At 40.4% G+C, this 27,012-nt stretch overlaps 1 protein-coding gene and 1 long non-coding RNA gene across 4 annotated transcripts in view; one reads left to right on the top strand and one right to left on the bottom strand.

The window, feature by feature from the left end:
* GRM5 (glutamate metabotropic receptor 5) overlaps positions 1-27,012 on the top strand; it is a gene marked incomplete at both ends in the record, with an annotated part of 539,059 nt that overhangs the window by 500,156 nt on the left and 11,891 nt on the right. Inside the window, one exon of one of the 2 annotated variants that reach the window (XM_082659930.1) lies at positions 21,967-22,062. The exons of the other annotated variant lie outside the window; for it this stretch is intronic. Coding sequence (XP_082516056.1) covers positions 21,967-22,062 — 96 coding nt within the window. The remainder of the gene's footprint in view (positions 1-21,966; positions 22,063-27,012) is intronic. 2 annotated transcript variants of the gene reach the window in all.
* LOC309826002 overlaps positions 1-27,012 on the bottom strand; it is a 115,165-nt gene that overhangs the window by 76,528 nt on the left and 11,625 nt on the right. The window contains exon 3 of one of the 2 annotated variants that reach the window (XR_014297082.1): positions 18,795-18,902. The exons of the other annotated variant lie outside the window; for it this stretch is intronic. This is a non-coding gene — a long non-coding RNA (uncharacterized lncRNA). Of the gene's footprint in view, positions 1-18,794; positions 18,903-27,012 lie in introns of those variants that run through there. 2 annotated transcript variants of the gene reach the window in all.

Raw genomic sequence — 27,012 nt, forward strand, 5'->3', positions numbered from 1 at the left:
TTTAATACTTCATACTTATTGCCCCAACAGCAAGTTTGGAATTACCTTGCATATAAAACAAAAAAATCAACGTTGAATAAAATGAAAACTTCTCAAAAAAAAAAAAAAAAGAAGTTATCATTGAAGGCTCTTCTTCCTCTGATATTTCCTCTCTGGATAAAAGCTACACCTTCAACCTACTTGCCCAACCCTGTGTCATTCCTGACTCTTCACTTTCCTCAACCATTTTCTCTACTTATTTTACCTTATCTTTTGCATTCTCAATGATAGTACCCTGGATCAGGACCCCATCACCTATTGTCTGAACTACTGACAAAATGTCCTAAATCTCTATTATTGATGTACACCCTGTCCCAACAGCTGCCAGAGTGATCTTCCTAAAGTTCAAATTTGATCGCGCTACCCAGCCTTCAACTTAGTAGGTATACATGCCTTAAAATATAAAAATCATAAACTCTTTCACATGGCTCACAAAGCCCTTTAAGACCTGGCTCTTGAAGACTTGACCTTCTCAACCTGAGGCCTGGCCACCAATCCGCTCCACCAATCCGCCAACGTTCCCCCCTGACATATTACGTACGCTAGCGATGCCAGCCTGCACATAGTTCCCCAAATATTCCACGCCTCAGCCATTTCCTTGTTTGTCATACTCCTGCTGTATATATTCTATTCTTTCTGCCTCTACTAATATCTGCATTTATCTGTCATCCTTTTACCTAGAAAACACCTTCTTACCCTCCAATTCCTAACCCAAATATAACACCTCTTTTATAAACTGTATTTTCCCTGGACTTTCTGGATCTCCTGACAGAACTCCATATAGAACTGTTCAAGTTGTATGACAGTGTCAGTTTGTGTCTTTCTCCCTGGTAGACCGTAAGTTTCTTGTAGGCATTACCTTCTATGTCTCCATCACCAGCAACTAACACAGTGCCTTTTTAAAGAAGCTCTCCAGTAAATATGTGTTGCGTGAGCAGCAAAAATTCACTTCTCTAGTCTCTGGTGAAGACCTAGTCCCTTCCCTAATGGTGAATCAGCACTCAATGGTAGTTCATTCTCCAAGAGAATAAGTCAACTTTTCAAGTCTTGCTCTACCACTGCCTAACAATATACCATTTAAATGTATTTCTGAAAAGAAAAAATGTATTTCTGTCTCTCACTGGGCATGTAGAAAGCAAATGCTAAGAAGATTTAGATCTGGTGGGTTATAGTATTACGAATGGTATGTTTCAGGTGTTTAATTTTGGGGAAGAGAAATGCTTTGAAATGATTAATTAGTTTGGCTCTGCAATAATTGAAGTATATTTGTGGAACTCTAAAAGGCTATGTCTGGATGATTTTGATGAATTGAATCTAAAACACTCCCTTTGTATAATGAACTGATATTCCTGAATGCTGCGATTACAGTGAATTTTAATTTGCATGTGATGTTAGTGGTCTCATTTGTCACTACTTGAATTTAAATGCTTTTGATTAACTGATATAAATTGTTGGAGGGTGGGGTAAACTAAGCATTTTTTTTCAAAGTTCTGTTTCCAGAAATGTTCCTTTTATTTGCATTAGCCCTGCTTGGCCTAGCTACACCATATCTGGGGCATGCGAGTCACATCTCTTGCAGAACATACCAGAAAAGAGTATGGCTCAGGCATAATTCTCTGAGTTAACAATTCCTTCTCCTCCCTCAAATCTAGTAATCTAGTTTCCCTTAGTAAAGATGGAATATCCTTTTCTCTAATTTCTTATAAGTTCTCTACCTTTCCTGAGTCATTTGCCCTGCCCCCATTTGTCTGGCATTCCTCCCAAAAACTCCTAACACATCCAAGAAGAGAACAAGCTCCTTCAATGTGCTCTTTGATCTTACGTGTAATATGTTATTTAATTTGTACAGATTCTGAGAGATGAAATAATTTTTCTAAGATTGTATACTTCGCTTGGGACTGAGCTGATCTGACCCCATGACTCCGGGCGACTCCTCATGCCCGCTGCACTCTGCCCTGTTATATCCTCCATTACCCCTTAGCTGGAAAAAAATTCCTGTCGGTCTGCAAAGGGAGAATCAGTTATAGAATTTCAACTCTCAGTGATATACTAAAGAAACTCACAAAGGAGGTAACATTGAAAAGAAAGATAAGTAGGAGTGTTCGAGTTGCTTAGGTGGGGGAAGAGGTTCCAGCAAGAGATAACAGACACAGAGGCTCAGAGTTCAGGGCCACTTCCTGTCTCCTAACTGTCTGCGTTCACTAAGGTCAATCCATGGTCTCTGGCTCCTTTCTCCTTGTGTTCTCTTCTTTGGAGAACTCAGCCGTCATTGTACTTTCAAGTCTCAAATATTCTTCCTTGAGTTCTAGTTTTGACTATCCAAATGACAGTCCGATAGTTCCATCTTCACACCTGGCATCCTCTCAACATCAACACGTCCAAAAATCACTCTTTTATAGATTCTTCTATAATGGTTTGTTTTCTCTGTGTTTCTGTTAAATGTAACAAGTGCTACTTCCCACCATCAAAAAGTTAGCCATGCTTAATTTGTCCTTGTCCTTAACTTGAACATAGAGATTAGATGCTATTGAGACATTACATGCTATTTTAAATGTTTTTTAAGACATGTTTATCCTCATTTTTATTTCCACGACTGCTATACAATCCAATACCTTATCTCTGTACACCTGAATTATTGCAATAGTGATAAACCCAATACATTTGACCAGCTCACAACCAGTCGGCACCTCCTCAGTTCCCACACGTTGAAAAATACACTCCTGGCAATTCAAAGCTCTTCAGAATGTCTTCAGGTTATCCTTCTTACCTTTTCAACCTTACTTCGTTCTCCTCCTGAGCTTTAATCTTCTGCATAGATCAATCTGCTTCACACATGGACCCCAAACACTCCTTGTACACTGCTGCTTCTACAGATTATCTACTGACCATGAAATTAATTCGTCCTCACTCTTCTTACCTGATCCACCTTATGCCATTTAGAAAGCCATTATTCACCATCTAGTCCACAGAAGCTCTAAACATATATAGCCCATTATTAATGACTTCATCATTCACTTAGATGGAGATATGTGTTTCTGTGTGTGTGTCTGTGTGTGTATGTGTATATATATATGAGATAGAGACCCTTTAAGTTATTATAATGTGTGTGATTTCTTATCTCTGTAATAAAAATTTTTAATTTCTTCCATACCTTCAATCTTTATGAATTCCCCACAGTACACAGAAAAATTCTTAGTTTTGAATGCTATCATTTTTATACAGACATCTTTCTAAAAGGAAGAAAGTTTTATTTAGACAAATTACCACCAAACTGCGTTACGTTAACTATTCTACTGCAATAAAAAAGTACTAATACATAATACATTATATATATTTCATATATATATATGTGTGTATGTCTATATATATACATATATATATATATGTATGGTCCCATTGAAAATAAAGCAAAAGTTATGTGACAGAGGACTTGGAATACATTTCAATACCCTAACTTTGTTCACCACTACACCCAGCAATTATTCACTGAGAATGTGCTGTGTACCAGGATCTGTTCTCTCTTTGAGGATAAAGTGGTAATGAAAACAAAATCTCAACCCTCACAGAACTTCAACTGCAGTCAGAAAGAATGACAATAAAAAGTAAACAAATGCATAATACAACTCCGTATAGGTATAACTGCTATTAAAATAACGAAGAAAGGTGAAGAACTAGAGTGGGCTGGATAGGGAGTGATTTTAGACATTTTTAGTTATGGTGTCATGACAGCCTCCCTGAAGAAGTTGAACAGAGAGCAGAACGAAGAGAGAAAATAAGATACGTAAAGATCGGAGAGGTGGAGGGTAAGTGTTCCAGGCAGAGGGAACAGCAAGTGAAAAGATTTTGAGGCGGGAATCAGATTGTCATTTCAGGGGACAAGCAAAGTCCACTGTGCATGGAATAAAATAAGGTGAGAGGATGGTAAGAGAAAATTGTAGATGGGCACTTGGAGATCCGATGAGGTGAGGTACAGATTTTGTACTTTGTCCTGAATATGATGGGAAGCTTTGGCAGCTTCGAGAAGTTACATGATGAGATTACTATGTTAAAGAGATCCCTCTGGTTTACACAGATAGAATAGAACATGGAGTGGAAAGAAGAGAAGGGAGAAAGCAGCTAGAAGACCATGGGGATGGGCTAGGTAAGAGATTATGATGGTTTCAAGTAGAAAGTTTAATGATAGGACTTAATCATTGTTATGTTGTATGTGAAGGAAAGAGAAAAACTAAAGATAAAGATGAACCCTAGGTTTTTGGCCCGTATAAATGGGAGAATTGGGACCTGTGTAATTCAGACTCGGGGAGGAGAAGCTTGAAGGATAAAATCAAGTGTGAAGTTTTGGAGATGTTAATACTATGCCCCATGAAATCAGCGAAGAAGTCCAGGAGAGACATTAAAATAAAAGGGCTGCGGGAGCCATTCGCATTTGACGATAATCAGACTAAATGAGCAGAAATTTGGGACCAAAGATGGTAAGGGAAAGGAGAGAAAGTCTGAAGAAAAATGAGCTCCGTTTTGGAATTGTTAAACATGAAAATCCTAAGAGACATCTAAGTGAACAAATCCAAGAAGCTGCTAGAAAAACTGGCCTGCAAATCCAAAGAGTTTGGTGGTTGAAGTACAGTTTGGAAAAGCAAAGGGCGGAGCCCACGGACTAGAGAAAGGAAAGTCTGATTAATAGACAAAGAATTCCTGAATATTAGTATTAAGTACATCTGAGACCTAGATACAAGTGATAACACAAAAGAAAAAAGAATGACCCATACGTGAAGGAGTGATCAATAGTTCCGATGTTAGAGAGAAGTCAAATTAGATAAAGTTAAGAGTCATCACCACTGGACATGGTAACCAGATATTGGTTTGGGCTTTAACAAAAAAAAAAAAAAAAAAAAAAACCAGTGAGGCCCCAACTCTTCTTTTTTATAAAAAAAAAATTTATTTATTTGTTTATTTGGCTTCATTAGGTCTTCGTTGCTGCGCACAGGCTTTCTCTAGTTGCAGCGAGCGGGGGCTATGCTTTGGTGTGGTGCACGGGCTTCTCATTGCAGTTCCTTCACTTGTTGCGGAGCACAGGCTCTAGGCATGCAGGCTTCAGTAGTTGTGGCACGCAGGCTCAGTAGTTGTGGTGTATGGGCTTAGTTGCTCCACGGCATGTGGGATCTTCCCAGACCAGGGCTCAAACCCGTGTCCCCTGCACTGGCAGGCAGATTCTTAACCACTGCGCCACCAGAGAAGTCCGAGGCCCCAACTCTTTGAGGAAGTTCGTTATATCACAGAGGCCCAAGCAAAGATGGAAATCATCCTTCATTTATCAGGTAGAACACTCTCATTAGTTGGATGCTGGATTCCATAGAATAAACTTTGACATAATATGCAAACTAGCAAAATGCAGGTGGGATACTCACAACTGAGGATCCTCTCGGTACCAAAAGCACTGATATCCCATGGCAACCTCCTCAAAACCTCCACTTGTGGTGGGTTTCAGTTCTTGCCAGCCTCCTTGCTTGCTTATGCCCCAGGTTCATATTCCTAAACCCATTATACTAGACAGCCACAAGTTTATAAACTGGGGGCTGCACGAGCAGGCATAGGAGCCTTGGGGGTTGGCAGCCCTGCCATAAGCCCAGCAATCCCAACCAAAGTCTGTGCTGCCAAGTGCCGATCAAACTGGGTCCCGAGAAGTATGTGATGAACAAGGCCCCCTAGAGGGCAGCAGAGACCCGCAGGAGGGGGCAGAAATGCCAAAAAGGGGTTCCGGGGCAGTTGCACTAAAGGAGACACAAGGCAGCAATACACACTTTTATGGAGAATGGAATCAAAATTAAACGTAGTGAATGAAAGGGAGTCGGTAATACAAGAGGTAGAAAGATGTAAGCTGTATACAGACAAGATAAACAAGTTAGAAAGAGGAAAATTGGGCAGATGTGAGTCATAGGAAAGCAAGGTTCTCTACTCAGTGATGTTTATTATCCAAACAACAATAATAATTAGGTACTCTTTGCTGAGAATCTATTATTCATCATGTTGTCTGCTAAGCTAGTTGATATTTTAGGCACTAGAGATATAAAGATGAATACAATACCTTCCTTCCCCTAGATAACTCCCCTCCTCTTAGTAGAGCCAGAGATGTAAGGAAATAATGTCAGTAGAGAGCTGCAGGAGGTTTAAGTCTTTGTAGGGGGGTCTGCAGGGGCACAGAAAAGGAAATAGTTACATAAGAGGGGAAGGGAAAGGCCTCAAAGAAAGGATAACATGATGGTATGGCTCCTGGCTGTCATGTTTCTTTCTGTAGGTCTTCCCTGAAATAATCCATCTTTTTTTCTCATTCATTTATTCTTTCATTCAGCACATTTCTTCATGGAGCCCTACCAGGCTCCAGTCACTGTTGTGGGCATTGAGACACAGATGTAGTCTCTGCCCTGGCATTAAGTGGCAAGGCAGTAAGCTTGCCCCTCTTGGTTTCGCCCTCCTCCCCTCTCTGCACCCTGCCCTCTCTCTAGGGATGAAAGAGAAAGCTAAGCCCTTCAGTTCTAATAGGTTCTGTGTGAGGAGGAAAGGTAACAGAAAAAGAACTATGTCTTTTCACTTAACTAACTCTGCTCATCACTTATGCATTCAACAAACAGCAACTGTGCACAAGGTACCAAGCTTCAGTCTCGCAGGCCAGGTGAGGTTCAAGGTCCGCCCTGACACCTTCCATTGTAGTCCTAGGATCTTTCCATTCTAGCCACCCACACAATAGGTGTTGTTGCCTTCACCATGAATGTAGCGTTCTCTTCTTGTTTACAGCACCCATGTTTGTCATCCCCATTAGATTCTAAGCTCCTTGAGCTCAGAGGCTGTGAAATGTATTTTTCTTAAAACCAACTACAGAACCAAGCACTATGCTACAAATCTGGATGCACAGTATGTGCCTGAGTGTGTTATTTATAATCCGAAGGACCTAGATTGCATTGCAACATCAACATGCCTCAGCTATGTGAACTACAGTTCTCGTTTTAAAAACGTCATCTCTACCCCTTCCCAGGGTTGTAAGGATGTTTTGAGACAATGTATAAAAACTCCTAACAGTGCCTGGCACATATGCTTCCTCTTTCTCCTTTTCCTATTCTTTGGCTTCTCCTTGATTTTTTTAAATTGTTTTATTTTCTCTTTTAGTCATTCCTTTGGCAATTTCGGTTATTTTCTTTAATCTAACGTTCTAGAGTACAAGTGTCAGAGTTCAACAGCCCAGGTATGTGTCTGACTTTGCCCCCTCTGACCATGTGAGTTTGAGCAAGTCATTTAACCACTCTGTGAGTCAGTTTCTTTATCTGTAAAATGGGGATGATAACAGTACCGACCTCATAATGTCTTTGTGAAAATAAATGCTAAAATCCATGTAACACATCAGTGTTGTGAGTTAAGTAGCACTGCTCTCATTATCCAGAGATGAAATTTAAGAAAAGTTATATAAGTTACCCAAAATCACACAGTGAGTAAGCGGTATTGCTAGGAATCAAACCCATGTTGCTTCACGCCAAAGCCAGTACACTCAATTACCATGATGTACTGCCTATCTCAAGCAAACTAAAGCCCAATGCATTTAGAAAAACTTGGAGAATTACTGTATATCTATCTATATGTGTGTATTTGTATATGATTATATAGAGATAGGTGTGGTATTTTGTGTGTGTATATGTGTAGTATGTGTATATATGTATATACATGCAATATACATGATGCTGTATAACTGTATACATTATTTTATTACATTCTATTATTATCAACTCCTGAATTTCTATATCACCATGCAACTACTAGTTCAGTATCTGGTACATAATAAGTACTTAAGAAACACAAGAGACTAAACACTGAAGATAAGAACTTATAGCATCATTTTTATGTAATGTTTCTTTGGTTATCTACCATTATGAAATTAAATCTCACTTTAGATTTATGGTGATAGACACTGAACAATGAGGAATCTGCTTAGAAATGGCAAAATTAGTAAATACATCTGTTGTAATTATATGTGATTATAATAAACCATAGGACATTATCCTAAGACCAGGAAGAATATAATTTCCTCTATTAAAATGATACTATTAAAACAATGGGATGAAGAATAGAAGGAAAGTGGACAGGCAGTCCCTAGCCATAGACCTGTGATTAATACCTTGTGTCCAGTATAATGGAGTGGAGATGGTTCTCCTGAAGCTCATGTAAGAGCACAATCTGGCAGACCCAGGACTTGCTGAGACTGCTTCCCTCTCTTTGGGTGCCATTCCCACTCTTGGGCAACTGTAACTGTCCCAGTAAGCATGCCCTCGCCCAGCCCTCACCCCTCACATACATACAGGGACCAGGAACTCCCCAACCTCCCTCAACTACCACTACCTCATCTTGGTCTTATCAAAGTCAAGTGATTTTAAAAGCTGAGAGAAATGGGAACTAAGATTTTTTGCAATATTTGGAAACACTTTGTGCGTTCCTCAGTAGCCTAAGAGACAGAGGAATAGAAAAAGGAAGGAAAAGTTTTGTGTGTGGATGTGAGATGGGAACAACCAAGGTGAAGGAAGAGGACTAGAAGAAGAAAGGAGGGTGACAAACAAAACAATTATGTTGAGAAAAGAAGAACTGGTGAATGACCATCTGTGTACAACAGAAGGGGAGAGCCGGTTTAGTTGGAGTCAGGTTTGCATAAATATTACTGCCTCACCTTTGATAAATGTTCTTGCTTTTACCATCTTCGTGGCTGCACGCATGCAGAAAAGCATTTGTTGAGTTGCTGCTATATGCCAGGCCCCATACTAGGTGTTTGTGAAAAGAACAGATGTGACCCTGCTCCCATGAAGTTTACAGGCTAATGAGCAGGACAGATCATAAACTAGTAAGCCAGCTAATATCTAGTTATAATTTGAAATGAGGGTATGAAGGAAGAGAATAGGGTTCTATTTGAGATTAACAGGGGCGACAGGCTGAAATAAAATGAAAAGAACATCACCTGTCTCCAGATCATTTTCAAATCCAGTCTAATTCACAGCAGCCTAAGTTAGGGCATGTGGGAGCATGTAAGCCAGGTCTGGACGGTGCTAAAAATCCAAGATTCATTAACCCACAGGATTTAACGGAGAAGATACAGGTCATATCCCGTAGGAGGACTCACAGTTTCATAAGTATTAGGGGACATGGAGAGAAAACAGGACAAAAAATTTTGTATCAGAACTGTTTGGGGAAAACCTTGCCGGGACATAGAAGTTATTAGAATGACAGGTAGGAAAATAACAGTAATAGGCACCTACTAAGATCAAGCATTTTTCATAAATTACCTCACCGATCCCCAACATTTCCACTTTGCAGATAGGGGGATTGTAACTCAGAAAGCGTCAGCAAGTCTCCTAATGTAACACAGCTAGTTTATGATATCCTTATGAGATGGAGGCAAACTCTGGGAAGCAGGGGTAGATTCAAGTTTTGTGAGACTTAAAGTTCATGCAGTTGGGGTCGGCGGGGGGGGCCTCTATTTAAGAGAAAGGTTGAAAAATGTGAATACGAAACTGGGAACAGGGCCTTGCAAGGGACTACTGTGGATGAGGGGCCCTGATGCCCCATTAGCTACAGAGCAAATCTGCTTCCATAGAGAAGCACGGAGGTGTGGGCTCCAATGGCTCTCAGATGGAGAAAACCAAGTTGCTAAGGGCAAACTGTAATCGAGGTCAACACTGAAGAGGGATCAGGCTTCCAATCTTCTAGGGTAGTAAGGGTCAAAAACAAGCAAAGGCAGCAGCTCAAGCCAGGAGATCAGGAAAAAGATGAAAAGATTTGAAAAACAGCACACTTGCCTGTGTTCCTTAAGCCATTTAAAATTTAAAGACAGAATAGCCCAACAAATGGCCCAGTTAGTGTTTATAACCAGCATTTTAGTGATAATAGGCATCATAGTTAACCAATCCAGTAACCTTGGGCAAGTTCCTTAATCTCCCCGTGTCCTAGTTCTTCCTCATTTGTAAAATAGGGATAATAGAAGTACCTAGTTCAAAGGGCTGTTGCAATGATTAAATCAGTAAACTTTGGTATAGAATGTGTCTGGTCTATTCCAAGGGTTCAGTAAATATTGGCTCTCACTGTCATTATTACCCAGCTTGGTCTGACTCCAAAGCTTTTCCAGTTTCCATGCACAATAATGTTAGGAAAAATTCCTGCTGGAAAACTACTCATCAGTCTTTAGGAAGAATAAATTATTTTGTCTGAAAACTCCTCAACCCTAAGATAGCAACCAGCAATGTTAAATTAATGCTACTGCAATGTTTCTTTCGGCTGGTCCTGTTCTCATATGGAGACCCTCCTTCTGGTCAACATTCTGCTCCTCCCTGAAAAGTTTTCCCTATGGAGGATGTTGTGTAAGCTTGTAAAGCACCTTGGAATTAGTTTTAAAATCTGTATCTTCCTGAGTTTCTACTGATTGTGAAACAAATAGCAATGTCAAAGGAAAGTACACAATGAAAAGGCAATGACTTAAAGATGATTCATATCTGAAAACAAGTTCTTATCCTAAGTGAGATTAAAATACAACCTTTGGGAGTTCTCTGGAAGCTAAATGAAAGGGTTTACTCAATACAAAATTTAACACTTTTCCATAATATTGCTATGCTGTAATTTATTAAACTATTCTCCAGTGGTTTGTTTTTTCTTGTTTTGTATAGTTTTTGCCATTTTATATATCACTGAAGGGAAAAATCTTTGCAAAGAAGCCTTCAAGCTTCTGTTGAATTATTTCTTTAGGATAAACTCCTCTGAATAGAATTACTGGGTCAATATAGCTGATTCTTTACATTTGAATTGGTTATTTGCATCGCTTCTTCAACTGTCAACTTCTACCTTCCTTTTATTTTATAAAGGACAGAGTACTATGTTCCCTGGCAGCTTCTCAAATACTTTTGCAACTTATATTCATTTCTGACATGATTTTCTGGGCCTATTGATCGTGCTCAGTTTTTGTTTTTAATCTGAAATCTCTGAATGAATCAAATTGACATTTCAAGTCTGGGCAAATGCTGTTTTTCTGTACATGGAGACCACAAGATCTTCCAGAACATGTAGTAAACCACTCTAATATGTTTACTTATGTATGGGCACAGAGAGGGCAGAAGGATGAGACTGAAGTGGGGAATTCCTTTGCAACATTTTTTTTTTTTCTTTTTTGGTGGAACGCGGGCCTCTCACCGCTGTGGCCTCTCCCGTTGCGGAGCACAGGCTCCGGACGCGCAGGCTCAGCGGCCATGGCTCACGGGCCCAGCCGCTCCGCGGCATGTGGGATCTTCCCAGACCGGGGCACGAACCCGTGTCCCCTGCATCGGCAGGTGGACTCTCAACCACTGCGCCACCAGGGAAGCCCCCTCTGGGAAGCTTTCTGAGCCATAGATTCCGTATCTGAATAATAATTACATTACTTAGTTTGTTGAGAAAATTAAATGATATAAGAAAAGCTTTCTGCAGTATTTTAAATGCTATTCAAATATATTTCATAGTTTCTCTCCTTACTTTATCACTGTCAGGATCAAAAAGTAGGATGATCCTAAGGGTAATGTGTCAATAAATCTGAAAAATAAAATGTAGTGTGTGCACTCTGCCTCATACATCTTAAAATTAGAAACTGTGTTTCTGGGTGATCGCTAAAGATATCACCTAGGGTAGGTGCTCGATGCGAACTTTGCCTGGAGACCAAAGGTCTAGCCTGGTGTTTGAGTAAACCAACAGGGGAACAAGGTTGAATGTGCCCAGAGCTGTTATCAAGGTTGTACTGGTACAGAAGGAAAGTGGGGGCAATGACTGGACCGAAGTGAAGATTGAAAACTAAAGGCAGAAACATCCTGTCCAAAGCCAGGGAGGCAAAGGGAAAGGGAGAACTGAGAAACAAAAACTGGCTCCTAAATTTGCTATAATCGGCTCAAATAGGATGGCGCCTGGAAGAGAATTCCAAAATCGTCACTGAGTAAAGCCAGGACCACTTTTATGTGGATCTATAACTGACTAGGTAACGGATAAGTACATAGGGACACTAAGCTTTGTTTTCTTCATTTGTCTCTTCTTTGTTTTTCTTGATGTTTTCCTAGTCTAGTGACATGAAAGGTAATTGAGGGAAATATGCAGCAAATCTATGCCGGCCAATACCAATTCTGCAAACACATGCAACCAAAAACTTTATCTAAGTCCTTGTAAGTGCTTGGACTTGTGATAGTTCTCGCTAGTTAATCAGTCTGAGAACGCAACACTGAACAGATAATAACTGGTTATTTTGGGTTCCTGGACTCAGTTCCAATTATGGGAGGGTTCTCCCCACACCAACAAGCAATTCTTTGAACACCAACTGGGTGTCTTGACAATTCAACTCACTTGTGACACTACCTATCCAAAGACAACATCAGATCCCACAGGTTAAGGGTTCAGTCCCACAAGTCTGCCCTCCCCTACAGCTGTCACCAACCAGCTACAGATTGGAGGTTCCCACGACCCCTACCTTGGAAGTCAGAGCCAGTCCCAAGTCCAAGTTGTATTTCTGACTTACTGGCGATAAATCAGAGGTTCCCATAATCCCCTCCTCAGCTTGGATAAACTTGCTATAGTGGCTCACAGAACTCAGAGAAACACCGTACTTACTAGATCACCGATTTATTGTAAAAGGATAGAACTCAGAACAAGATGGAAGAGATGAACAGGGCAAAGTATGTAGGAAGAGACACAGAGCTTCCAGGCCCTCTCCAGGCACTGCACTCTGAACATCTCTACAAGTCACCAACCTGGAAGTTTCCAAACCTGTCCTTTGGGTTTTTATGGAGCCTTCCTTACATAGGTATGATTGATTAAATCACTGATCATTGGCAACTGAAATCAATCTCCAGCCCCTTCCCCTTCCCTGGAGGTCAAAAGGGTGGGATTGAAAGTTCTAACCCTCTAATCACATGGTTCGGTCCACTGGCAACCAGGCCCCATCCTTAGCTGAGTTCCGAAAGTCACCTCATTAATATCACAGAAGACACTTTTATCACTCTCAATACTTAGGAAATTTCAAGAGTTTTTAGAGCTGTGAGCCGGGAACGGTGGAGAAAGACCAAATGTATATGAAAAATATATTTTGGTCATCTGAAATCTTATAAATCACAATACTGCACTAGTTGTGACTACAGTTACCATAGCTTTTGATAAGTGAACAGTAGTGTTTGTACCATGGTTATAAGGGTCAACTGTTTAGGCATTCTCTAAATGTGGATTATTGAGAACATAATACTGTGCTTTACCCCGTCTATCTCCCTCCTTTTTTTCCTATACAAATCTAACTCTATGAAGACTCTCACACTTTTTATATTCAATAATATGTATAAAAAAGGAACACTATTTAAAAGAATACAAATGGTTAGGTAAGATAAAGTATTTGGTAGTAACTTGCTTCTTTAGGGTTTTCATAAACACACACACACACACACACACACTTATAAATACCTAGGCATAAGTAAATGTTATAAACAACCTTAGAAATTCTTGGACTCAGCCTTGGTAGAGAAAGTAATGAAGCAAGGTAAGAGGTAGGAGGATGCTGGCATTAGAGAATCTAAAATCTAATTCACAGTGGCTTACATTATAAAGAAACCAATCTCACATAAAAAAGAAGTTCTGGGCTTCCCTGGTGGCACAGTGGTTGAGAGTCTGCCTGCCGATGCAGGGGACACGGGTTCGTGCCCCGGTCTGGGAAGATCCCACATGCCGCGGAGCGGCTGGTCCCGTGAGCCATGGCTGCTGAGCCTGCGCGTCCGGAGCCTGTGCTCCGCAATGGGAGAGGCCACAACAGTGAGAGGCCCGCGTACCGCAAAAAAAAAAAAAAAAGAGGCTAATTCAGTCGCTCAGAGACATTGCCTAGGACCTATGTTCTTTTAATCTTCCATGCCACCATTTTTTGCAATGTTGCCTTAACTTCTCTCATGCCTGCTGCATGGTTGTAACATTGTCAGGTATCACATCCAAACAACTGTCCACAGCAAAAAGGGACCATGTTTTCCAGTGCTTTCTTGATAAGACTAAAAAAATCATTAGAAATGTCCAGAATACCCTCTCCCATGATCATTGGCTGAAACGGAGAGTAAAATGGGTCACCATCATCATCTTAGTCTAATCAGCATCTAACTCCTCAATGTCAGAATGGGATACCTTGGTATGAAGAATGGGGCTATATGAAAGAGAGGCAAATACTTTTTTTAAAATGAGGATCTTTTGTACAACCTTCTGTGTTTTACCTGCCAATCATTTTCCTTATATTTTTTGCTTATTCCATAAGCTTCCTGTCCATAGTGGCTATTTCACTTTTCTACCCATACTTTCACAAACCTCAAATTCCACCCCTTCTCCTCTCACTGATTATCATTCCAACTTTGAGAGATCTCATGTCATTTCTCATGAGCTTGCTCATCTTTCCTCCTCCCCACCTGAATATTTTCCCATAACATGGTTCTCCTTTTATTCATTCATTTATGCATATATTCATTCAACAAATATCATCACCCGTAATAAGCTTGGCAATGTCATAGGCACTGGAAAGATGGCAGTGAAGAAAACAGTCTAATATGCTTCATAGAGCTCACATTTTTTTGAAGGTTCTACTGGGAAAAAAGACAGTAAATAAAACAAATAAGTAGAATATAAATTATGGTGGATAAGATAAAAGCAGGAAATGGTAGGAAGAGTGAGGTCACAGCTGCATTTTTAAACAGGGTGGTCATGGCAGGCTATATTGAGAAAGGAACATTTGAGAAAAGATTTAAAGGAGGTAATCTCTCAAGATATTTTGTGGGGAAGCACTGAAGGCAGAGGAAATGACCAAAGCAAATGGCACTTTGGTGGGAGGATGCCTGGTGTCTTCAAGCAGAACAAAGTGGGGCAGGGGGAAAAAAGTAAGTTATGGGATCAGAGAAACAGTAGAGGGGGAAGATTATACAGGACTTTGTAAACCGTTATAAGAAATTTAGATTTACTCAGGGAGATGGGTTGAGCAGAGAAGCGATAAAAAAGATGTTTGTATTGACGGGATTATCCTGGTTGCTGTCTGAAGACTGCATATGGTTAGGCGGGGTTGGGTGGTGGGGAGGGTTTTCGTAAAGACAGAAGCAGGGCCAGTTTGGGAAGCCAGTGTAATTTTCATAGTAAAAGATGACAGTGGCTTGGACCAGGTAGTAAATAGAGGGGGTGGTAAGAAATGGTCAGATTCCGGGTATGGTGTGAAGATGAAGCCTGCAGTATATGCCAACTGGTTAATTATGAAGTATAAGTGAAAAAAGTGTGTTCTTTCCTTTTATTCTGTAATTGTTTTATCTGAAAACTCTACACTAGGTATTCCCTTTCCCCAAACATTTTTAATTTTTTTCCTCTCTTCCTTGGTCTCTTGACCTAAGTCTACAAAGTTGCTTCAGTTTCCACTTCATAAAAACAAAACAAAACCAAGCAAAACAAACAACAATAATAACAACAAAGCCCTTTGGAGATTTGATAACCCCCCCAAGTTACCTTTCCATTTTATTCATTTATTCATCCACATATTCATTCACAAGTTTTATTCACTCATCATCTTTTTGTAATTCTCTAGTTTTCTAGGCTTATGCTTAATCTTAGCCTCAAAACTCTGCCTTCTTGACAGAAATTTTGGTGTGAAAATCACTTACTGGGTTTTCTGTGACGAAGTGATTTGTTCTATAACTCCTTCAATAATTTTTATTTTTGAGGAAAAGACTCTTTCCTTCCATATCATTTATCTCTGCTCATACCATACTTCTATTCTGAATAACAGAATGCAGTTGAAGAAAAGAGGATTTAAGTTTACTTCGTAAATGGGATGCATTCATAATGGTTTAAATGAGAAATTTCCTTTAAAAACACCCTCCTACACACTAACTCCCCAATCCTCCTCTCCTGCCCTATTGGTGACCATTCCATATTGAATTTACACAGAAAACATACATGAAATTTCCAACATTTTCCATCTTCCTTTCATTGACCTCTAATAGAGACCACTGTTGGGGTTTTTTTTTTCCCTCTAAATATTTTAAAGGAGGATGGAATAAAGTAAAATGTGTGTACGGTGGTTTCTACACATAGGAGAAAATGTCTCCCTGTGGTTTGCACTAAACTGAATGATACCTAGTGTGGGAGCAGAAAATGAGCTGGGCATCGTTCAGAGTTCAGAAGAATTAGCTCAACGCTCCTTCAAAGAGTGGAGTATGCGGCATAGTGGGAGTCAGTGTGGGAGAGAAGATGGGAAAGAGAAAACTATTTCTCAAGATAATTTTAGCCACTGGAAGGAACAACACTTTGGGCAGGACAAGGCCTTGACTAAATTATGGAGTCAGAGAAATGTGCCTCTGGCACCTTCAGCTTTCTCCTCTTCTGTCCCTTTTTTCCCTCTACTCCTGAGACCTCCAGGATCTCAATGCCGTTTTCCCCCTCTCATCTCAACCACATACTCAGAGAGTCTGCAATATGTATCAGAAAACATGGGATAGCTACTCACAACAGCACTTGCTTCATGGGCCTCCTCACTCGTGGATGATGGAAAATCTTTGCACTTGACATTAAGGGAAGGTGAGAGAATTTACCATGGAATCTTCCTAGCATCTCAGAAACAGTATCGTGTTGGGAAATTCCAATTACACATATTGGTCTTTGTTTCACCCACTGGACTTTTCCCTTCTAAACCATTTGAAGGCTCTGTCTGTAATCCCTATTTCTTGATAAAGACCCTCCTTCAATTTCAACCTCTTCATTAAACACTCCATTTACTGTATTTTCTTTACCTTAAAACCTGGTTCTCTCCTAAGGACATTCCTTCCCCTGTAGGCCTTTCATAGGTTACTTATCCTTCCACATCACATATTCCTCAGGGCACAGAGCTGGGGGTCAGCAACTCCATGCTACTTCCAGACATATGTCACACAGAAATGTAAAAGTGAAAAACCGCCTTCACTGAGACTCTTGACATCTAGTTATCCCTCTATCTTTCAACTTTCTTTAAAATTACTATTTACTACCAACTTCTAGGTAAAGAATTTCTGTCCACCCCAAGCTCTGCTATCGTTCTGGGTTACTTTAGTGTCTATATAATAAAGAGGAAACCATCACCATGGGCTCATTTCTCAATTGTAATGATTAAATTCTAATGCAATTAGAATTATCGTTTTAGCCATCCTACCTCTAGTAAACATATTACCTGAATCTCCCTCCCATAAGGAGTCCTTATGTCTTAATATCAAACTCTCCCTTTTCCTTCTAGCTTCAGGCATCATCCCCACAATACCTGCTATTTCACCTAATACACACATTCTTCTTTGAATTTATTCATTTTATTCTGGTCTTTCACCTCATTCTGGACTCATTTATCCATTCTGGACCACATAGCCTATATAGAAATTTCAGTAATCCAGTGTCTAGTAGATATTGGGAGAGACAGGGGAAAGGGAGTAAAGAAATGGAATTTTTTATTCAAATCATTATGGAGAAATTACATTTACTATCCAATCCTTAGTGATTACCCCCATATCTTTTAAATTCACCAGATGAACATGGGCTCTTGTAGAATTGAGTAAAGAGGAACTAGAGCTTCCTGGACAAAGGAGGTACAAAAGGAATCAAAAAAAAAAAAAAACTTCATAGACGGCAACTAAAGCTAATTTCAGAACAAATCATTCTTAAATCTCTTAAACCTATTGTGACAGATTTTCACGCTAAGATTATGGCCCAGAAACCAAAGTGTCAAAGCTATATTGAGCACAGATCTATAAGTCTGGAGACTGTAAAGGGAAAAAAATAGCAGATTGAAGAACCCTGAATTCAGTATTTAGCATATAGCAGGTACTCAGAAAACATTTAGAGGGAATGCTTCCACTAACAGTGTTAGAGGAGTTTCTGAACAGGTAGAATGAGCAAGTCTGTAAACCTTCCCTCCACCACCCCATAGTTTACCTGCTCTCTGTGGGCACTTTCAACCGTTCTCGCGGTATTTGCAGTCATCTGTATGCTAATGGCTCCCAAGTACATAATAGTCCCCTAACTTCTGGATTCTTAAACCCATGTGCCTACTGAATTTGTCCAATTGTATGTTCCACCAGCATCTCAAACCCAATATTCCAAAATGAAGCTTTTTATTTCTTCCTCCAAATATACTCCTTCTCCTATATTTTCTTAACTTAGTTAAGTGCACCACCCAAGGCAATAACCGAGGTAGCATTCTGCACTTCTCTCTCTTAAACTCATCGATGATCCTACTCATTCTACCTCCTAAATATTTTTGAAACTGTTCTCTCATTTTCCTCCTATTATCACTACCCCAAGGAATTATCTCAACATCTCTCACATGAACTATTACAATAGAATGAGTCGCTCTATCTCTAGTTCCATTCCCTCAAGTCCGTAGTATTTTATCTAAATGTCAACTCTGACCACATTTTTTTCTTAGCCTCTCCATCCACACCATGCATTTTACCTTGTGTTATTTACCCTAGGTTACAGTAAAAAACACCAAGCACTGTTTCCCCGTGCACACCATGCTGTTTGCTCTTGATGTCTCTTCTGCCTGCGTACCCATCTTTTCATACTGCATTCCTACTCATCTTTCAAGATTTACCCTGGGATCATATCTCACTGAAGTTTTTCCTGCCATTCTAGTATGGGTTAGGAGTCCTTCTTGCATCCGTTTCTATAATAAAACTTCTCACGTTGTTTGAAAATTATCTGCTTACCTTTCATCCTCCCACTCCAGGCTATGAACTTATCAATGGCATAGAGTTATCCACGTGCTCCTTATCACAGTGCCTTGCACATGGGGTATTCAGTAAATGGTTTGAATGCTGTAAATTAAACATATGTAGTGAGTGCATCTATAGGAACCCAAATGAGGGAACACGATGTAAAGTCCTACACTAGCTCCTCCACTAGCCATCCTTATTAACTCTACTACTTATTTGCAAAATGGGGCCTAGAAAAGGTAAATAATAAGTCTTCATAGTTTTGTTTCTAAAATTACTGACATTGTTACTTATACGGAAGATGAATGGAAATAAGATGAGCGTTGGAGTCATTTTCTAATACTGGGTTCCCCATTCATAAACCTTGTAAGCTTGGGCTTACGGACCCTGATCCTCAAGGCCTGCCTCTTTGGAGTAAGGAAAATAGCACCTACTCTGTAGGGTAGTTTTAAGAATTGAAGATAATATACCAAAAAGAACCTGGAACATTCAATATTCTGTTAGCATTATTATTTCTATTATGACCTTGAATATAATCACAAAGCATTTTATTTGAAAACTGAGTTAATATTTGTAAAGCACGTAAAACAGTACCTCAAAAGTATGTGTGTACATGTGTGTGTAACTGTGTGTATATCTCTGCTTTAGTAAGTGCCTAAAAGATATATGAATTTATTATATAAGAGAAGTAATTTTCACTGATATTTTATTAGCTATAAACTCTGAAAAGCTTTAACTATTTTAATTGACAGTTCTAGAGTTCTGCAATAAGCCCAAATGGAAAGAATTATACACCTGCAGCAGAGACTATAGAAGCATTATTAGCTACTTTAAACAGCACATTATGGTGAATGGAACAATGAATAAGTGAATGAATGAAAATGTGGTTTATTTAAGTATCTGGTAAACATAGTTAAGCTGTAATTATAGTTATAGACAGGAAGAAGTGTCCCATCCAAAAGCAAAGATAAGCTTCCCAATCTGTAAATGACATTTTCTCCTTGGATACAAGAACTATTTGAAACTTCTAAATAAGTCTAATGTATCTCTTGCTTTATTGGAATAAGTCGGGATTTGTATTTTTTATTTTGTTTTGTAAAATCTTTTACCAAAAGAGAGTGGGTTATGAGAGAATAAGATGTTTCATAAGCAGGGGCACCTGGCAGAGTGTGTGCCTATGTGTGTGTGTACATGAGAGAGACAGACAGACAGAGCGACATAGATAGAGACAGAAAGAAGAGCTTTGGGGCATGAAGAGTGTAGATGCCCTAAATTAGCTATGAAAAAATTTAAATTAACTGGAAATTAGCCTACCAGAAGATATTCAAAATACTTTTAAGGAACCCTTTGTAAGGAACCATGAATACTTCTATTATTCTATTAATATTCTTTTAATTTAAGCTCTAGAGCAGCATTCTGCCTATGCAACCCAATTCACAAATAAACACAAAAAATTTCTATTGAAATGTGGAATGCCCTTCGATGATTGGTACTTCACAAGGGATCCTCTTCCAAGGTGTTTTCTTTGGTGAAATAAAAGCTGCTCAATCTGGTTTGGTCCGATGCTTTACCTTCTCAAAGAAAGTCTTTTAAGTTCTTTTCCTCTCTTCTTTATGGCTTAGACCTAAAGTTACTGTGTACATACTGTCTTCTCCCCTTCCTTCTCCCATGAGACTGTGAGCTCTATGAGGCAGGACCTGAAGATTATTTATCTCTCTATCCCTAGGACAAAGCCCATTGCCTAGAATTTAATAGATGCTCAACTAATGTTCACTGAAGAAGGTAATCCATTTTGCTTGACTTAACGAGCCATTTCACTTTCACTCAAATACTAAATACTTTTCACATCTAAGACGAGAAAAAAGTTATGAGCAAGCCCTTTATCCCAGGACAAATAATGATTTTAATTTTGTTGCCTTTTGTTTTATTTAACATGAATTTTGAGACAGCAGAAAAAGAAAACTTTTTTTAAAAGTGACTATATCAAGAGTAAACAGGTCTTCTGACAGTCACTTTATCACTACCTGCTGAATAACAGGAACATGGATGAAGTGGCACCAGATCAGGCTCCAGATTTAGAAGGGAAAATGTAATAAAGATAATAAACCTTAAGAGCCTTGGACGCTTGCAAGCTCTACTGACTATTACTCTCTACTCACTAGGCTTGTGATTTTGGTCAAGTCAGTTAACTAAGTCTCAGTTTCCTCATTTGGCAAATGGGGTAACAATGCCTCTTTAATTACCCCACAGGCTTAAACTGATGAATTAAAAAAAGAGATTATTTCTGTGAAAGCATGTTGGCTCTGAAAACTGTCATACAAGTATAAGGGTTCATCTTGATGCACCACGTAGCAGACAAATGTTGGAAACCTCTTAACTTATTTTAGATGAAATTTCTAGTACCTTCCAGATGTGGCGAATTGTTAACTCTGATATAAAAGCTGTTTAAGGCACTCACCACAATGCAAGCAGCCCAATACTGACTGTCACACTTCAGCTTAATGGTTATGTAAACCTCTCACATCCAAGGAACGTCTCTTTTCTCTTTTGGCATCACCAGTCTCTAGTATCACGCTCAGACACAGTACCACTCATGGAAGGTTCATTAATGATAAGAATGACTTTTTAAACTAGATGGCAAACACATTATAATGGCTAAAAGTGTAGGTTCTGAACTTAGATTCCTGTGTCCAAAATCCTGGATCAATCTACTTAATCCTTAAAATCTTAAGTTTCTGCTTCAGTAAAATGGATACAATGATAGCAGAGGCTCTGCCACAAGTTGTTGCCAGGACTACATTTGGGTCAAATTCCAGCACCAGGTCTGGCATATGGTAAACACTAAATTCTAATGTACTGATATTCATCTTTTTCTTAGAGGCTATGAATTACATCCTTTTTCCACTGACTATTAAATATGATCAACAGGCAATGTAAAAGGGTAGATCACATGTGGCTCACCCAAGGAGTAACAAAATTACCTCCCAGTGTTATCGATATACCATCACAACCATCTATAGCATCACAGGTCAGCCACCGCAGTGAAAGCAGGAGCCCTGTTCGGGCGAGGGGCCACCCTCTGCAGCCCCAGCTCTTCCTCAGCCCGGCCAGGGAAGCACACAATCACATCTCTCTGTTTGCTCCTGTCCCTGTTCGTGCTCACCAGGTACAAAGACAGGAGACTGGCCCAGCACAAGTCGGAAATAGAGTGTTTCACCCCCAAAGGGAGTATGGGGAATGGTGGGAGAGCAACAATGAGCAGGTAAGCAAAGTGTGAGTGGCCTGAGGTGGTGTGAACTAAATGTACGCAAGCTACAGGAACAGGTGGCTCCCTGGTCTGGGTCCTCACTCCACCGTGCCTCCCGTGCAGTGTGTCCAACCTGGGCCACCACTGGGTTTCTACGTGCGTTTGATTTGCAAAAACCCACGCCACCCACGTGTGAAGTGATGGGAGCCTCCTGTCCCGGACGCTGCTGTTCCCCAGGGTTGTGCGCTTTGCATGTCTGAAGCCTCAGCTCACAGTCAGTGTCCCTGTGGGTTTTAAATTACTGGTTACATGCTTCTGTGGAGTTTGCAAAGTGGAAGAGATTGGAGGAAATACACATTTCAGGATGATCCAATTGCTTAACAAAAACAAATGCAAAAGCCTAGGACTGGTTTTGAGGGAAGGACTGCAATGGAGGGGAGACTCCAGCCCTGATCCCACAAGCCTGGGAATTCATCTGACTTACTTTGAATGAAATGTCATCTCACAGCCAAGGGCAAATGCCAGGCCAAACGAGTGAACTGTAGAGGCCACAGGCTTTTCGTGAACTGAAATCAGGAAAGCTAGTCCTCCTCTAGCTACCGTAGCTTTGCAGCTCCCGTCCTTCTCTGTGTTTGGTGGTGAACACACCCTGTCGCTGCGCTGTGCATGTTCCGTCATACCAGGCCCTCCCAACCAAGCTGTGCCCAGGAAACTGGGGTAGCTGGAACTATAAGCATCGACTAAGCTTTGTCTGCATGAAATAAACGTGCTTTATTGCATGGGACTGGGTTTCAAGAAAAAGGCTCTGGAGATAAAGAAGGCTGGAGGAGCCCTGAGTTGGGAAATTGTCCCCCATGAACTAACTCCCCACCCCTAATTTGTTGTGGCTTTTCCCAATCCATCTGTGGTACTGAAGTGTGGGAGGGAAGCTCTCGCAAATCAGCCTGGATTAAAGGAAAGGGGAAGTGCAGAAGATACAGTGTGTACATATGTGTGCCCATGTGCTGAGAGCAGAGCTTGAGATCCCGCTGCAGAGCAAGAAGAGAATCTAATCCCGTGAACTTTCACCTCCAAATGTTGTTCGATTCCACAGTAGTGGGTGCCTTCTGGTTTTCAAAATAATGTCTAACTTTCTACAAGGACACTGCACAACTTCTGGGGGCCGTTCACATCACAGTCTGTGAAAATGATGCCCTGAACTGTGCAGTGTACAACCTGAGCCATCATTCACAGCAGCCCTGGTCAAGAGCTTGGCTGACTTCGTTCACGGCTCCCAGAAACAAGGCAGTGAGAGCACGTGTACACGTGCAGGCACATATGTGTGCACACTAGTGTATCTGATAGTCTTATACCCACAATCCCTTTATACAGCTTTCTTTGGATCTCAGTGTGTCTGGAAGATAAGCCTCACTGGATCATTTTGTGGCGGGTAACTCAACAGACTGCTACTGGGGCTCCTAGTTTCCTTCCATTCAGATATGACTAAGTGGCACAATTCCTCTACTTGAAAATCATTCAGACAGCATCAGAGTTGACAGGACACGGTGAAAATGACTGCATCAAATGAGCGCAGGGGCTCTGTCCAAAGTGACCTGTAATTTGAGGCACTGTCTCGGACTGGAGTTCCCAAGCGTAGCAAACTTGGCTGCCTATCAAACATCCTAAGGCAAAGTCTTGGTCAGCACAACCTAGGAATCTGTAGTGTAACAAGTTTCCAAAGTCATTCAGATTTAGTCAGTCCATAAACCGATATTCTGAAATAATCCACTTGTGTAGGAGATGAAGCTATTCATGGTAAACATAAGGTCTCAATTCCGTCAAGCGGTATTCTTGAGAGAGTTTAGTCAGTGCTTGGAACTCAGATCTGATCAGCCTAGCGATTAGATTTGCTCAAGGCTGTCTTGTTTGAGAATGGGGGTGGGGGGGGGAGGAGGGAGACGGGAGACAGCAAGGGGACCCCAGCTTCCTTGGGTCAGGTCCAGATCTACAAAGGTAGCCACTCAATGTGTTACACTGTAATGGTCTAAATTTCCCTACAACAGTAAGATACCATTCAGCATTTGCTTGAATATAGCCAAGGTAATGGCAAGGCTTATTACACTGATATGTTCTGCTAGGCAGAGGGGAGCAGTGTATGCTGCAGTTAAGAGAGTTCTGATGGAGCAAACACCTCAGCCTCACAGATAAGCACAGTTAAGTAGAAACAAATGATCTTCCCTTCCTACTTTTTCTTTCCATTTCTTTAACATCAAGTAAAAACTGACAGAGAGAAAGCATATATGGGAGGAGTCCTATTTGTTTATATGAATACACACAAAAAATATTTATCCAAAAGAGATAAGTTTAAAATGAATATTAAGAGAAAGATATTAAGATATCAGAGAGGAGACAACTGCAATGTATACTATTTCTAAATAAGGGGTTAGAGTAGTTAATCCCAATTTGCTTGTTCTGGAATAGAATGGAAGGGCTGGAAAAAGCATAACTGTATGAAACTTTCATAGATACTTTTAGTACCAGCTGATAAGGCCCTCTTTCTTATCCATTCCCACTCCTCCCCCCAGTTGCTTCCCAGAGTCACAGTCAAGCATCCTATTTACTCTGCAAACATCTGGGCTGATTCTGCAGCCATTACCAAACAACCAGTCCCAGGGAGGGACCGAGGGAAGCTCCAACAACCACAGAAAACCAGGAGTGTCGCCCGGCATCTCATTTGCCTATGTTTTCTATGATGACACTACAGAATGGACCGGACCCTATGAAGTCATGCCTGGGGAGATCCTTGCAGAGCCATGTTGCCGGGCAGGAGAGAAGGAGTTTTACAAGGCGTGCAGTCATAGCACGGCACAACAGCATGACCTTATCTGCAACACTGGCAGGGCCTTAGAGACACCCCCTCACATCTCCCCCCTCGCCCCCCCACTTGGAAAGGAAAAGGAACACTGTATGTATCCCTAACACTCTAGCTTCCTGAAATACTATGTCGCCGTTTTCCCTTTATGTGAACATTCTTTTTCTTTCTGTCTGACTATAGCATAACTTGTCACTTTTTCATATTTTCACAGTGGACAGTCTAAGTGTGTTTCAGAGCAGTCTTCCTGATTGCAGGAGAAGTGAAAGAGAGTCCTAAACAGGGAGGTGCTCTAAGAACCAGAAATTCTCTAAGCACTGTTACGTGGGAGTTCATACGGAGATGGTCCGCTCTCGGGATTGGCTAAATCCTCAACAATGAATGTTACTATTGCCTGTCTCAGCAGGGGGATTCCACCTCAGTGCTCCCTGGAATCTGCATTCTGATGTGCTCGTGTTATACCCCATGAAGGAGAGGCACAGATATTGAGTCTCCCAGTCTCTCTTTGAGAAAGGGACCCCTTAATCAAATGATACAGATCTAAAGCCCTCATTCAGTGCCTGAAGGAAGGAGGGTTGTAGGGGGTTCTTTTTACTGTTGCTACGTCATGATATCAGTTATGTGAAAGATCAACCCCTAGTCAGCTGAGTAACTGCTTTTCACCTAGTAGATGCGGCATCTAATTTTAGTGGGTATAATTGTTCAATAACACCTTAGGGAATCTAGTAACAGCAATGTAATAATAGTCATTATTAAATGAGTAAGGAACTCAGATTTGAAAGTAAGCCCAAAATGTGATACCTGTGTTAGGATTTTTTTGCCTCTCATCCCTTCAATTATTTCCTCCTCCATGTAATGATCATTTACTAAGCATCTACTATAAGCCAAGCACTGACAAGACTCTGGAGATAAATGGATGACCAAGTCAAGACTAATGCCCTTGAAAATCAATTGTCTATCGGGAAACAGAGTCAGAAAAAGAGATCACTGCAGTGCAAATATGGAACCCCTCTCCCATAGAACAATTGTTTATCATATTAACTCCTCATTTAATATCATAAACAATAACCAATGCCAGTGCAAATAGAATTAAGAGTAATAGAAACTAAATAATAATAAAATAAACCTGAATCGAGTGTTCAGAAACAGCTAGGCACACAGTTATATACAATTCAGAGTCCATAAAATGCTCAATCTAAAGACTAGTGGCAGATCGGATAAAAATACAAGAGCCTACAATATGCTGCCTACAAGAGACCCACTTCAGGGCAAAGGACACACACAGACTGAAAGCAAAGGGATGGGAAAAAGACATGTCATGCAAACAGAAATGACAAAAAAGCAGGGTCCCAACACTCGTATCAGACAAAATAGACCTTAAAACAAAGGCCATAAAGAAAGATAAAGAAGGACACTGTATAATGATAAAAATTCAGAGTCCACAGAAGAGAAAGAGGCTGCCTTTGCAGAGGCCAGCTGGGTGCTGAGCCATAGTCTAGGATGGCTACAGTAGTCTTCTCTTCACTCCTCCCCAAAGTCAACTCCAAATTAATGCTATAACTTATATTTAGAGATGTTCTAAAACGAGTAAGACTAATAATAACAATTGCTTCCATTACTGTAATTACTATGCATCAGATACTGGGGTAGTCCCTTCACAAATGTTATACATTAAGTTCTCACAAGAACATTATAAGCAAGATATTTTTCCTTTCCATGGCATATATGAGATCATACAGTATTTGTCTTTATCTGCCTTATTTAACTTAATATAATGCCCTCAAGTTTCATTCACGTTGTCACAAATAGCAGGATTTCCTTCTATTTCAAGGCTGAATAATATTTTCTTTATGCACATTTTCTTTATCCATTTGTCCATCAATGGACTCAAGTTGCTTCCGTATCTTGGCTATTGTAAATAATGCTGCAACGAACATTAGGGTACAGATATCTTTTCAAGATATTGATTTCATTTCTTTGGATAAACACCCAGCGTTGGAATTGCTGGGTTCACATGGCAGTGTGATTTTTAACTTTTTGAGGAACCTCCAAACTGTCTTCCACAGTGGCTGCACCAATTTATATTCCCACCAAAGTGTGCAAGGGTCCCCTTT

The sequence above is a fragment of the Grampus griseus genome (assembly GCF_964374135.1).
Source record: "Grampus griseus genome assembly, chromosome: 8".
Lineage (NCBI taxonomy): Eukaryota > Metazoa > Chordata > Mammalia > Artiodactyla > Delphinidae > Grampus > Grampus griseus.